The sequence below is a fragment of the Arctopsyche grandis genome, chromosome 1 (assembly GCF_051622035.1).
Source record: "Arctopsyche grandis isolate Sample6627 chromosome 1, ASM5162203v2, whole genome shotgun sequence".
NCBI classification, from domain to species: Eukaryota; Metazoa; Arthropoda; class Insecta; order Trichoptera; family Hydropsychidae; genus Arctopsyche; species Arctopsyche grandis.
In genome coordinates, this window is record NC_135355.1 from 17,768,739 (window position 1) to 17,782,498 (window position 13,760).

Genomic DNA, 13,760 nt, shown 5'->3' on the forward strand with positions numbered 1-13,760 from the left:
CAAATGTAATCAGAGATTAAATCTAATCTTGGTTTTCCATATTTTGTAAATACTTAACAATTTATATGGTAATTGGGGAAAGTAATTATAGGGAAAATTAAAATCACAAATTGTATTCATACGTTTATTATCAAGCACAATAGTTACGAAAATTTTCATGTTAGTATTTGGTGATATTTTCATTTTCATTCGTTCTTTGAAAATATCAGTGATGCTGTTCACTTTGATAAGACTAGAACGACAAATGATTTCGTGGTTTTAAAAATCCAATCAATGTATAATGTATCATTAAATTGTAGAGGAACTTTTGAATATTGTTTTAGTAGAATTATTAAAAATACATCAACAAAATAAAAAAAAAACATACACACTATAACAAATTTGTAAAAACAATCAACAAGTATTAAATTACATTCAACCAAGGTTTCCAGAGTAAAATTTAGACGAATACAATTTAGATAAATTGTCCACATGGTTTTCAAATATGAAATATAAAAATCATAGAAATCAAATATAAAAAAGTGAAATCTATAGAAAATGTATTAAACTAAAACATTATCATGTATGCGAACCATTTTTTCATATTTGAATTCAAAACAACAGCCTTTGCATTTTTATTTATAATTTTAAATGTATTCCACACATTCACTGAACTTTCTCACTTTTTCTCATAACTCAAATTTAATACTCATTTATCGATCACATAAAAATTAATAATTTTATTTAATAATGACTCCCTTCGTGGGGATTAATGGGTGCAGTTTTGTGTACAACTGCATTGAAACCATTATGTTTGTCGGCTGTGTAGTCTACAGTACGAATGGAACCATCAGGTTCTACAACGGAATATTGTCCTGAAAAGTCACATTTTCAAATTTAATACACAAAAAAATTATTTAAACATGTATTAAAGTAAAAAATTTAAACTCCAGATTACCCTTGACAGTGTCACCATCTCTGGTCTCGTGGTGAGATTTGATGTCTCCTGAGTGGAAATCATTCACTCCATATTTGAATGAGTATTTCGGATAAGCCTTAAACAAAATAATATATTTGAGACACACATGTATATCAAATAAAACTACATAGATCATAAAAACGTGATCAGTAATCGATTCCGAGTTCGAATCAGTCAAAATCTCGAGTTCGAATTTTCGCATGATCACAAAACTTCATCTATTGTTACTACGTAAATACATAGATAAAGTAAAAATAAAAACAACTGATGAGAAAGTGACAAGTTCAGTTTGACTCGATGCAAGGTGTCGGTATCGCGCTAATTGACATGCAAGTGGTGTAATTCTACACACGAGAGATTGCACCGTAATAATGCGTTGGTGATTATTATCGTCGATGCGCCGAGAAAAACGGGAAATTCGCTCGAGACGAAAGTGAAAACTCGCACCGGAAGTGAAGCGCCCACTTGGTTCAAGATCGTTTACGTTCCGGTTTGCGGATGCGCGATTCTATCTCGCCATTTGCATACAACGATCGAGATATAATAATGTGTACGACGAACCGGGGAAATCGTACATGTAATAATTTCATCTTGTTTGTCAATCGGATAATAATAAACTGATTGTCGTGTAATCTAATCGGTCTAACTAAACGATTTCTTTTAAATAAACCGAGCGTATTAAAGCCACTCACCACTTAAATATAAATATATATGTATATTTTAAGATTTTAAGATCACTTGAGTAGTTTGGGACTGCATTTAAATTTCACTTGGAATATTAGAATATTCCATTAAACATCTAATATCGTTTCTTGTGTAATATTATAATATAACTTTCAGTTCATAGTACATATGTATAGTGGAGAGTTTAGATTTTTCTGTAAGAGAAGTGTTCCGAAGAACTTTTGAATGTGAGATGTCAAGTCGAAGCGATGTTTCTACATACATACATATGTACGTATATACATATATTATTTATATTTCATACAAACGAATAAAGTGGTTTTTTAAATAAATACCAAAATTTTCATATGAAATGACTTTGATATTAAAACTTCAATTAAAACCATATGTACATTCTTAATAACATTTGAATAACTTTACGCCAGATGTTATATTATCTATTAAAAAAAATAATTTTTAACAGCTACCAATCGTATTTAATCGTATATATTTTAACTAACCCTTATGCATACATACATATAATACATGTATCAAACTTTACAACATTAAAAAAAAATCGATATTGAACCAAATTGAGCGCAAATGTATGGAAACTTGCACCAGACAAAAGTTCTACTTCCAGTTGCCGGATTTTGTTCAAATTTTTTTATTACTTAAAATCACTATCAGAATTATACACATTAAATATCAAGAAAATAAAAATAATTTCAATGGTCAAAATAAAATAATCAAATATTTTTTTAAAAAAAAATACTACTTTCGGCTTACGAATTCTGACCAAAACCTTATCAGCTCTAAGTTAGTACACAAAAAAATACAAATTTTCAGCTTGATACGTTCAGGGGTGAGGACAGAATCGTGGTCACAACATTTTTGAGAAAAAACTCCCACTTCCGGCTTATAAAATTTAGTGATTTTTTTGTATTTTCATCACATTGATACAAGAATAATGCTTGAATTTTTTCGTGAAGAGCACGCATCTTTAAGGGGTCGAAAAAAATAGTGGAAGAAAAATATAAAAATAGACACTTGTTAAAAACTTTATCGCAGTTTTTTTTAATCACAAAATATCCTGATTATTTTCTACTTCATCTACCTATGTATATATATGTACATACGTATAGAAAAATTAAAATTAAAAAAAAAACAGTAGAAAACATCGAACTAGATTAATTGCAATCATATTATTGTGGATGATTCAAGTTTACGACCACTTTTGCTTTTTCCCACCTGACCCACATACGATGTAAATAAACTAACTCTCTTTCGCTTTTCACAACTAACCTGTCCAGTTCAACATATAACCATAATTCCAACGACCGCTTTCACGGTCAAACCTATAGTGCAAAGACCCTCAACTCACAAAGTAATCGACGTGCTCATCGTCGTGATGTTCCTCCAATTGATGATGTTGATTATGATGACCTGCGAACGATAGCCTTTCCTCAGCCTGACTCTGGTAGCCCTCATAATGTTGAGGCACGTGCTCCGAAGCCTGGTATTGTGGCTCTATGTACCTGGGATAAGCTAGAGTGCATGCCACGAGAGCAAGTGATACAACTGCAACCTGAAATGACGTAAAATAGTTATATTCAATAAATGAGTTACTTGCTTAAAATAGTTATATTCAATAAATGAGTTAATTGAACGACTTGGTCGAACCGAACCCGTTAGAAAATCAAGTGAAATCATACTTTTTTTTCACTGTTCAACTGTCATTGACCATCACTTTCTGAACTGGATGATTTAGTGACCATTTCGCGTATTCGCTCGATATGTGCAATGACGAGTGCATCCAATCCATTTACTGCGCGCGACGTTCGTAATTGGCAAGTGAGACGGTACGCAATTGCATTGATAATATTACAAATTTTTATTTTAGACAATATTAGCATATTGAATTTATTTCTATAATATAATCATATTATAGAAATAAATTCAATATGTAATGAAGCTCTTATGGAACTTTTAAGATTTTATTATTTAATACTACATATACAGTTGTATCGGCACTTATGCGATTTACCCCCAAATAGGTAAAAATGAAAATCTTAGTGAATAATGAAGTTAACAAACATAAACAACATGTATTATAAACGATAAAAAATATATAGTATATAATACATATATAATTATCATATTTGTGGCTACCATGTACATAGATTCAATTAAATATTTTGAATTAAAATTCTATTTGAGTTTTGCAGAAGTTATAAATTTAAGGAAAAAAAATCATTATATGTACATGTACATGTACATACATATGCATGTATTTTTAATAACAAATATATTTTGAGGTATGATTTGACCTCTGATGGTTTATTTATAATACTTCATAATATTAAAAGTCTTTGTAATACATATATTTAAAAAGCATCAATTTAATCAAATGAACACAATGATAAGTGCTTTGTTGTAATAATTATCAATAAAAAAACATTTTTAATAATCACGCTTAATAATGTTAATTTTTTCGTCGCATGCCGGATTATATGCGGGCGTTTCAATCAACGACTCGTTAATTGAAACGTAAATCTATGTGCATATGTGCGTAGTAATAATAATTGAAGTTTGGGGATCATGCGAAAATTCGAGTTCATTTTGCTTAATTTGAATCAAAATTTCCTGTCCTTTCATTTTTCTACATTCTTCGATTTATTCAATGTTTTGAAATAAATTAAAACTTGTGTTCTTTAGAATTCGAAAGTGAAATATGTAACATTATGATAATCTAGATTTGCAATTCATAGTATGATTTACTTTTTATGTAAGATCATTGGAAACAATAGGATGATCTCGTTCTGTGAAATGCGTGATCGTATCAATTTAAAAAATGTTCTTCTTTATCGTGGGAAAATCTTAAACGTGCATTTTAGTCAACTATCGATTGTATTGTTGATATAATTAATATATTTCACACGTGCTAAGAAAGTTTTAATAAATTTCTTTAAACCGTTTGAATGACATAAAGGCAATAAAAATTTAATTCGTTATTGTACATCTTTATTAAGTTGAAAAAAAATGGCTGATTAAATCAGATCAATCAAAAAATTTCAATATGAATTTCAAGGAATTTCAAGAATTTCAATTATGAATATCTTCTATAAGGTGGATAATTTCTTCAAAAATAAAATTTAACAAGTAAATTTGAGCTACTTTTAAAACTTATCATTGATTTTTATATAAAGAAATTGACAATTTGGAAAACATACCTACATATGTACATAGATATTTGGGTTCAACATCATATTTTATTTGAATTTATTCTTAGGTTTAAAATATATATGCAATATAAGTAAAGAAACGATAATCATAAATGAGAAATAACCAAAGACTAAAAAGCTCGTAATATCAGTCTGGATTATGATATTTATTAATTATATGTCCAACCTTAACCTAAAACGAAACTGTATACTAAAATATTATAACAATAATTATAATTGAAATAAATAAATTTGTGTAAAAATATTCATTTTAATTATGAGCTTTCAGACTAGCAGACGAAAATTTTCTAACGAAAAATTGTTTAAAAAAGTTACCTTGAACGCCATTTCTTCTAGTTTATATGAAAGTACACAAGGACCACAACTAAAAGCTCGCACTGTAACTGACGACTGAAAACCGAATGATGCATTTGTGAGCAATCGGTCGCCATATATATTGGTGAGAGGGTGGCGTCGGTGGGAGGCGCTCTACGAAAAAGTGCAACTCGAACAATAATATCATTAGGTGGAATGCTTTCGATCGATTCTACGGCCAATCATAAAGAAACTCGATGATAATGAACAAGAAAATTCGCAAAAAAATCGAAATATAATTGTCTCTTAAATCACACACGTACACACGTACGTACATACATAGCTATATACATATCGATAAATGATGCATAATTAAAAAAATTTAAATATCTGATTTTCTTTTATTTTTCTGTTAGTGATTCAATCGAACGAATAAGACACAAACCTAAACACTCTTACTAAATTTATATGTATTTACATAGGTTCTATATCTATATTATGGTTCTTTTTGTAGAAATTCAAGTTGAGTTCTAGTTTTAGATATAAAATGTACATATGTATGTATTTTCGTAAAATATATATATGTACATACATATGTACATATGTACATACCAGGTGCTCGCTTTGAGTCCTTCAAAGTGGAGTCGCTTCAAAATTTACCAAATGGAATCTTAAGCCAAACGGAGGAATTTACTTAAATTTAACAAAATAAAAGAAATAGAGTCACTTCAAAATTTACCGACTACGACTCTAACTTTATCTTATGATTCGACTCCAACTCCGACTCCTACTTCAACTCTGACCCCGACTCCAAATTTTGACTCCAACTGTACGATTCTAGTAAGATCACCTTTTCTTGCCAACTTGCCAACATAAAATTGTTAGTAATAAAAAAAATAGCGATTTTCAAAATATAAAAATTAAAAGAAAAAATTACTAAAAATTGACACCCAACCTAATTTATTGAGTTATTGGTAATGACATAGGTATGAATAAAAAGTATATATGTACATTCATAGTGTAAGTGTATGAATTTCATACGATTTAATAAAATTGGAGTAAGAATGAGAATAAAAAAGTATAAGACGGAAGAAACAATCGGCTTAGGCGTAACACATCAAAATACTCTACAGTCCTAGTATGTACATACTAAACTTTCATTAATTAATATGGAATTACAATATAAAAATTCTAATTTGATTTCACAGATATTTTATGTATTAAATTCACTTTCATATTTAAGTGAAAGATTTCGATAAATCAAATTTAATCCGTCGATGCCGATTATTGATTTAGTTTCGTTCTGTCGCGTAAAATAACACAGGAAATGAACGCACATCGTTCACAATGCTGCGCTTAAGGTAATAAAATTATTGTAAGTCTATCTGGTTTACTGGAGGTAAGCATACATATAACTGTAATGACCGTTGTTAAGTTCATCGATATTAGACGAAAGTACGATTGTAGAGAAAAATCTAATTCTTACGCAATTAGACAGTGGATTTAATGAATTTGAACTAATTTTAATAACGCCATTGCTAATTAAAAGCTTAAACATTACGATTGTTGAATAGATTATTCATTGTATTATCACGTATTCAAAATTATTTATTTAGTATGATAGTAAAAATAATCTATCGTGCATCGCATACGTACGAAAGTATTTTAAATTAAACTAAATTAGTTGTTATACCGTAATGAAAGAAAAAAGTTTCGTTATGTTTCAAGTTTGTATGATATAATATAATCCAATAAAGTTTAAGTATGCCATAATTTGCAATGACATATAAATGAATTACATCATGGTAGTATTTCGATTGCCCACGATTTATTGATATAAATGGTATATGTATGGATACCGGAAGTTCATATAAATATTATCGTGTGGTTTCTATAAATTTTTATTCTAGTATTCTTCAACTTTTTGGAGTCCCTAACACATGGAGTATTATTTTCAATATTACCTAGCAACATGTAAAACTTTTAGATGAAAATCGACACCGACTTGCATTGATCATAAATCAAATGCATTTTCTTGTTCAATAAGCGTTATTATATTCTACTGGTGGTGCTACCCGGCTCAGCTCGGTAAACGGAAATGAAATGTAAACCATGAAACAAAATCTTCATTCGTTTTTTTATTAAGTTTATTTGAATCGAAAAAAAATAATGATTTAACGGCCGACCAATCACAAACGTCTTTGACCAATCCAGCCAATCAAAAACGAATTACAGACGCAGTTTTGATTTTATATAAAAGAATAATATATCATACATGTATGTATGTACATATGCATGCACGTATTCTACATATTTAAGATATTTAATTTGGGATATTTTACAATCATATATATGTATAAAGACGGTAATCAGTGTGTGTGTGTCCTAACTCTCGCCGAACATAATGAATGAATCGATAAAAATCGATAAATTCATTTTTCGACGAGACGACTTTGTCGCGACTCGAACCGATCACCCCAAATAGCCTAAATATAGGTCTAAATTGAGCTAATGGTCACGAACATCATGCCAAATCCAATTCTTCATTTCGCCTTTTTTTTTTAAACATTAATTGAAATACTCCTTCTCGCCATATAAAAATACGTAATTTTAATTATTTCATTTAGCGAGGTTTTGAACCATTTTTTATATATTTATTTTTAGTTAAATTTAAATTATTTATATTTTGACGATATTCGAGGAAAAAAATTGATTTCATTTACCGCGGGTATCGAGCCTCGGACCCTCCGATCCAAACGCAATGTTCTCACGAGCCCGCGCCGCACGCCATATCCTCGCCCAGAATACGTGTTGTAAATACACATCATATGTATATGCACGTTTGTGTAATAATTATTTTTTTGTTATGTGTAATAATAATATTCAACGTTACGAGGTCAATGACCGTTTGTGTATAATCGGAAAATATTACTTTTTGTTAACGATAACTTTAAGAATTGAAAATTATTACAAATAAAGAATTAAAAACTATCTATGAGAGTCTACGAAAATAACGGTTCCGGTTCCGTATTTTTTTTTTAGTTTTATACGAGTATATAATAATTTTATACCCGTACGATGATATTTCATCGGGCTATTCACTAGTATCATATATGAACCAATTTAAATAAAAAATGCTTTATTTATTTTATTTTAAAAGGAAAACCAACAGTCTTAAATCAAAACAGAACAAATAATAAAATACATTACAAAAGACCAATTATAGGTTTCCGCTAGTAGTAATAAACTAAAGGGTAAACATACACGTAGTCATACATAACATTTGGAAATTAACATAAGAAAAAACAGAGAAATTAAATAATTAAATGTGAGTATTAAATTTCACAGTTAGTAAGATTACAACCTTTTTAAAATTGATAAGAATAAGCAAACTTTTATAAAACGTTTATTAAAGTAAGAATTATAACTAATAAAATAATTAATGTATTAATAAATATATTAATTTGTTTCCCAAATGCTTTTTTTTGTATTCAAATATTTTTTTCAAATGTTTATATATACAAATTCTACTTACTATGAATATATTTTCAACGGTTAAATTTCTATGAACATTCAACAATCGTAAGACTTATGCATGTATAACAACACATCTATTCCTTCTTTGAGTTGGCATATTTTGACATTTTGAAATTAATTTTAAATTCAGATCGATTCAAGTCGCAGATGGGTTATTGTCAGTGGCTCATTAAAATATTTGTAATAAGACTTCATATGTATGTATGTGGGTCTACCTCACGGGCCCGAATGTGAAAAGCCGTGAAACGCAAATATCGGAAGGCAAAGATCGAAAATCGAAAGATCTTAAGTCGAAAGATCAAAAAAAAAAAGAGTGCATGGTAAAAGGTACATACTCACTTAATTTGCGCGAGCAGGATACAACAGGAACATGAGGAACGGGCTTTTCTTCCCGTATTCTGCGCGCGCACATTAATACGGGAGGAAAAGCCTGTTCCTCTTGTCCTTTTTTTTTTTGATCTTTCGAGTTAAGATCTTTCGATTTTCAATCTTTGCCTTCCGAAATTTGCGTTTTCTGGCGTTTCTCATTCGGGCTCGTCACGGAGACCGGTATGTATGGTATTTAAGCCAGCGGCATAGCTCGGTCGTTACGCTTCTGCTTAACAACGAGAGGCGCCGGGTTCGATCCCATGAGCTGACCTCGATTGAAAAGAATGTGTAGTGCTGCTGGTCCAACTTGGATATTTGTGACTCCAGGTCGATCGTTTCCTATCAGAATTTGCCAATTTTCTTTGATTTCGTTGTTGAAACAGTTCCCGTTTATAATTGGCTAAAAATCCTTCCTACCTACTATGTCACCACTATTTGAGTATGATTAATTTACAATAAAATTTATGTACAATTCATAGATGTCTCGTTAATTTGCGAGTTTTTCAGTGTCTCGTAATTCAATGACTTATAATAAAAATGTTGCATTGTTTGTAATTGGCCAGGAGGGCGCATTGGGGTTTAATTGTAAGGCCTTCCTGGTATATATGTAAAAAATAAATAAAATAAATAAAAATGTATGGATGGATATATAACTTAATAACATAATTTATTTTTCATTAATATTATTGAAGCATGTTCTCAATCATTCATATTTCGGAAACACATTTTCAACGTATCAAAATTATTTTTATGAATTTCAACTACCCAAAGAACGAAAGTGAGTATTTCTTTGGCCACACTATGTAAATATGTATACATATATGTACATACGTACGCACTTTTTTCCTACAAAATTTTTACGTAAATGCGGAAAATGGTTACGCTCACGTTTACGTGGTGTAAATGCATCGTATGTCCGCTCTAATTAATAATGCATCGACTTATGCACGCCACTGATTAGCATTCGACAATCACCATCACCTTCCGTACATCCACCAACACAATATAAAGTTCAATATCATAGATGGCTATCGACTGGTTTCATTCGAAACATACATATATGTATGTACACGTACTATTAATCACCGTATTATTAAGTTTTTGACATTCATTGGCAGTGACGTACAGCTTAAATCTAGCTTTAGTCAGGCTCAAATCTAGCGCCACATTATTGCTTTCTTTCAATACAAAAGCCTAGAAATAATGCATGTTTGAAAGACGAATTACTAAGAGCTGTCATAAACTATAATGTTTGTCGACTACTTTGTCAACTGCTCACATTGCACTTTTCGAAAACATTGTAAAAAAAATATGACGATTTGATATTGTGTGACAAATATTTTGCCTTCGCGGCGCCCCCAAAACTGGTGCGCCCTGGATATCGATATCCTGTCGCCCCCCTAATTACGCCATTGTTCATTAGTGTTCGAAAGTTTTTTCTGCCATATGTTTAATTTTATGAAAATAGTAAATATGTAGTTAAAATAGTATTCATAACGAATTGCATAATGTTTGCTGTTCAATTGAAGAAAATTAAATTGTATATTATCGATGACGATGAAACTCTATACAACCAAATAAAAGTGTTCTTTTTTGTACGAAATATTTTCGTTTATTTACGAACATAATTAATTTTTGGTTCGTTGAGCGTGATACTCAAATGCGTGAAATCGCCTATCGGAATACATTATCCGCTTACGGCTTTCTGTCATAAAATAGTGAACATTAGCACGATATTGGAGGAAAAATATATTTTAATTATTTTATAAAACTGCCAATCGATCGGTTTACACGTACCCAAATGTGTTTGTTTTACAGTTGGAAATGAAAGAAAGTACTTTCTACTGACACATTTCATGGACAATCATATTGAAAATATACTTTATTAAATTTTACTTGCAATGTCTTGTTTGTAGTTGAAACAATTGAATTGATAAAAAGTGAACTGAAGTAAATTAATTTCGTAATTTTTTATGACAAGCATTGTTTTTCTTTTCGTTACATCACTGATGATCATCATTTTTTCTATACATTTTTTTTACGATTATTTCAATCTATAAAGTTAAATTTACGTTGAAATAAAATAAGCACGTCGTGCAATTTTTCTTCTTAAGATTATTTTTCCCATAATATCTTCTACTGTACGAAAATGCCAGTTCAAGACTATAAATAAAATACAAATGGAGCAAACTTAGGAAAATTTTAAATAATAAAAAGTATCTCACCTAAATAAGTTTTAATGTTTTTGTATATCACATATGTATATAGACAAGTGTATCTATGTACATACATATTTTGTCTGTTTTTAAATTAATTAAATGATATTATTACATGTGTATGTATGTATAATGTTACTGTACAAAGTGAAGCATAAGTTATTTGATGAATTTTGCAGATTGCCATTGTTTGCTAGTGTTTTAAAAATGTATTCTTCGTGTGTCACGGTAGCTAATCTGTGTCAACGACAATCAACTTCCTATTGCCTAATTTGAAATTATCTCCAAGCTAAGCTGCTCAAAACTAGAACACATCCAACGAACCATTAATAGTATATGCGATGTCCCAAAAGATATAGAAAATTGAGCTCGTTGTTTATTACTTTATCTATGTCCATACATACAAATACAATATGTACATTGTTCGTATTAACAAGATAAGAAGTTTTGTGATCATGCGAAAATTTTGACTGATTCGAACTCAGAATCGATCACTGATCATGTTTTAATGGTTAAGAAAAGATTTGTGTGTGTGTGTGTGTGTATATTTTGGAGATACTTTGAATACCGTTAGTTCTATTGAAATGAAACATAGTACCGGTCACTGAAATGCTACGACGTATTTTTTTCAAATTTTTATATTGACCGGAAGTGGTACATTCCCTTGTGTCCTCTTTTTTGAATTTTTGGATTCAATTATCTCTGTTCGTTCAAGTCGTTCAATGAATCAGACTCAAACTTTTTCACATGTAATAGAAATGATAAAAATATTAAATATTCTTACCTCAACCGGAAGTAGTACTTTTAATAGAATTGAGGCTTTTTGTGTTTTTCTCAGAAACTTTTCAGTGCATTGAAATCAAATTTCATTTACAAGTTAAAGTTTAATACCGAGAAATATATACAATTTTGTGAAGATCCATCAACCGGAAGTGGCAGTTTACTTTTGTTTGATTTTTCTTCCACTATTCTTTTCAATCCTTTAAATAAGCGTGCTCTTCTCGATAAAATTCTAGTCAAATACTTGTATCAATGTCGTTCAAATAAAAAAAATACAAATTTGATAAAGCGGAAGTGAGATATTTTCCTCCGAGAAAAGTGGAAAAAAGTTGTGAACACACTATTGTGTATACTATAACTGGCCAGATTGGTTGGTGTATGAACAAACTGGTATGTTCATGAACAAATGAAATGTACTGTAACTTAAAATGAAATGTACTTGAACTGTAACTTATTTCCTTTAACCTAAAAACTATTGTATATTTACTTCTATAGCGAAGTGGTCAGGTTCATTCCCTTTTGAGCTTTGCTTAAAATTAAAATAGCAAATTTTAATATTTTATCTTTAAAATTATGCCTTAATTTGTATTTTTTTAGTAGTGAAATTGCCAAATTAATGTTGTATAGATTATTATAATAAATTAGAATTGTATCAGATCCAATCATCAAAAGAAATTGCTAAATCATCGAAAGTTTAAATTTAAAATTCAATTAGAAATTTTTAAATTAATTATCATAAACGTATCACCATATTGTTTGCTGTGTGTTGAATTATTACATCAAATGAAATATTCGTATTGAATGAATTGGAAGGTGTAATTTCACGTGTGAAATTATGCGAACTTTTACCTTCTATGGCAATAATTTCCGATAGGAATGTGGAGATTACGGTTTGTAAATTTATATTTCGAAACCGATATATATTGTATAATTCGTTCCTGATCACGATAAATCATAACAGCACTTGCATGATGATTTTCATCTGTTATTACGAAAGTTTCAGGTGAAGCCGATTGTCAGATTACGTAAATTCATATATCTGCATTGTTTTTAAAAATGTACATATTCCAACTCATTAAAGATGCGATGTAAAAATATGGCAAAGAAAATTTTACACTGCCATTAAATGATTCATAACACGATTGTTCCAATTCGATCGGTTGCGTAATCGAGTTGTGCAAATCGAACGATCAATCGTCCTATTCTGAAAATCGGCTCCATCTATTCGGGTTATTAATTCAAAATTTAAAATTGTATGTGCTAATTTGCTATTCTAGATCCGTTCTAATAAACTTTTCTTCCTCATTGGATTGTTTTACTATGCAAAACAATCGACTTGAATAAGAGCGTTTCACTTGATTCAGCTCGTGATATGTAGCTATTTTGGCTCACAATCAGTTAACCGAGGTTCGGTTACAAGTAACACTTTCATATTATATCACACAGCTCCATTTCAAAACTCACATCTATGATTTTAAGATTATATATACATATATACATATAACTTAATGTATTTATGTATGTTTATTTGTTAAAGTTTTATAATATTCTTATTAATTACTTCCATTCATTTATTTTAATGTTGATATTCAATTTTACTGTACAAATATAACACAAAAGCATAATATATAATACCAAAAAAGTAAATTTTGGTTTTAAAACAAAATGCTATTAGATATGAAAATGTAAAATAAAGCT

General features: G+C 29.8%; 1 protein-coding gene across 1 annotated transcript; it reads right to left on the reverse strand.

Moving 5' to 3' along the window:
- Positions 1–723: 723 nt before the first annotated feature.
- On the reverse strand, positions 724–5,193 carry LOC143917031 (uncharacterized). The gene is made up of 4 exons (XM_077438404.1): positions 5,182–5,193; positions 3,006–3,209; positions 938–1,034; positions 724–854 (listed from the first exon to the last, which is right to left on the reverse strand). The coding sequence occupies exons 1-4, from the start codon at positions 5,191–5,193 to the stop codon at positions 724–726; spliced, it is 444 nt and encodes a 147-aa protein (XP_077294530.1).
- Positions 5,194–13,760: the final 8,567 nt, after the last annotated feature.

What these genes read in the sequence shown, in the direction of transcription:
- LOC143917031 (XM_077438404.1), bottom strand. An exon ending in ATGAGCACGTCGATTACTTT is followed by an intron (nt 1,035 to 3,005) that starts GTGAGTTGAGGG and finishes ATTTTGTTTAAG; the next exon opens with GCTTATCCGAAATACTCATT. An exon ending in AGATGGTGACACTGTCAAGG is followed by an intron (nt 855 to 937) that starts GTAATCTGGAGT and finishes GTGACTTTTCAG; the next exon opens with GACAATATTCCGTTGTAGAA.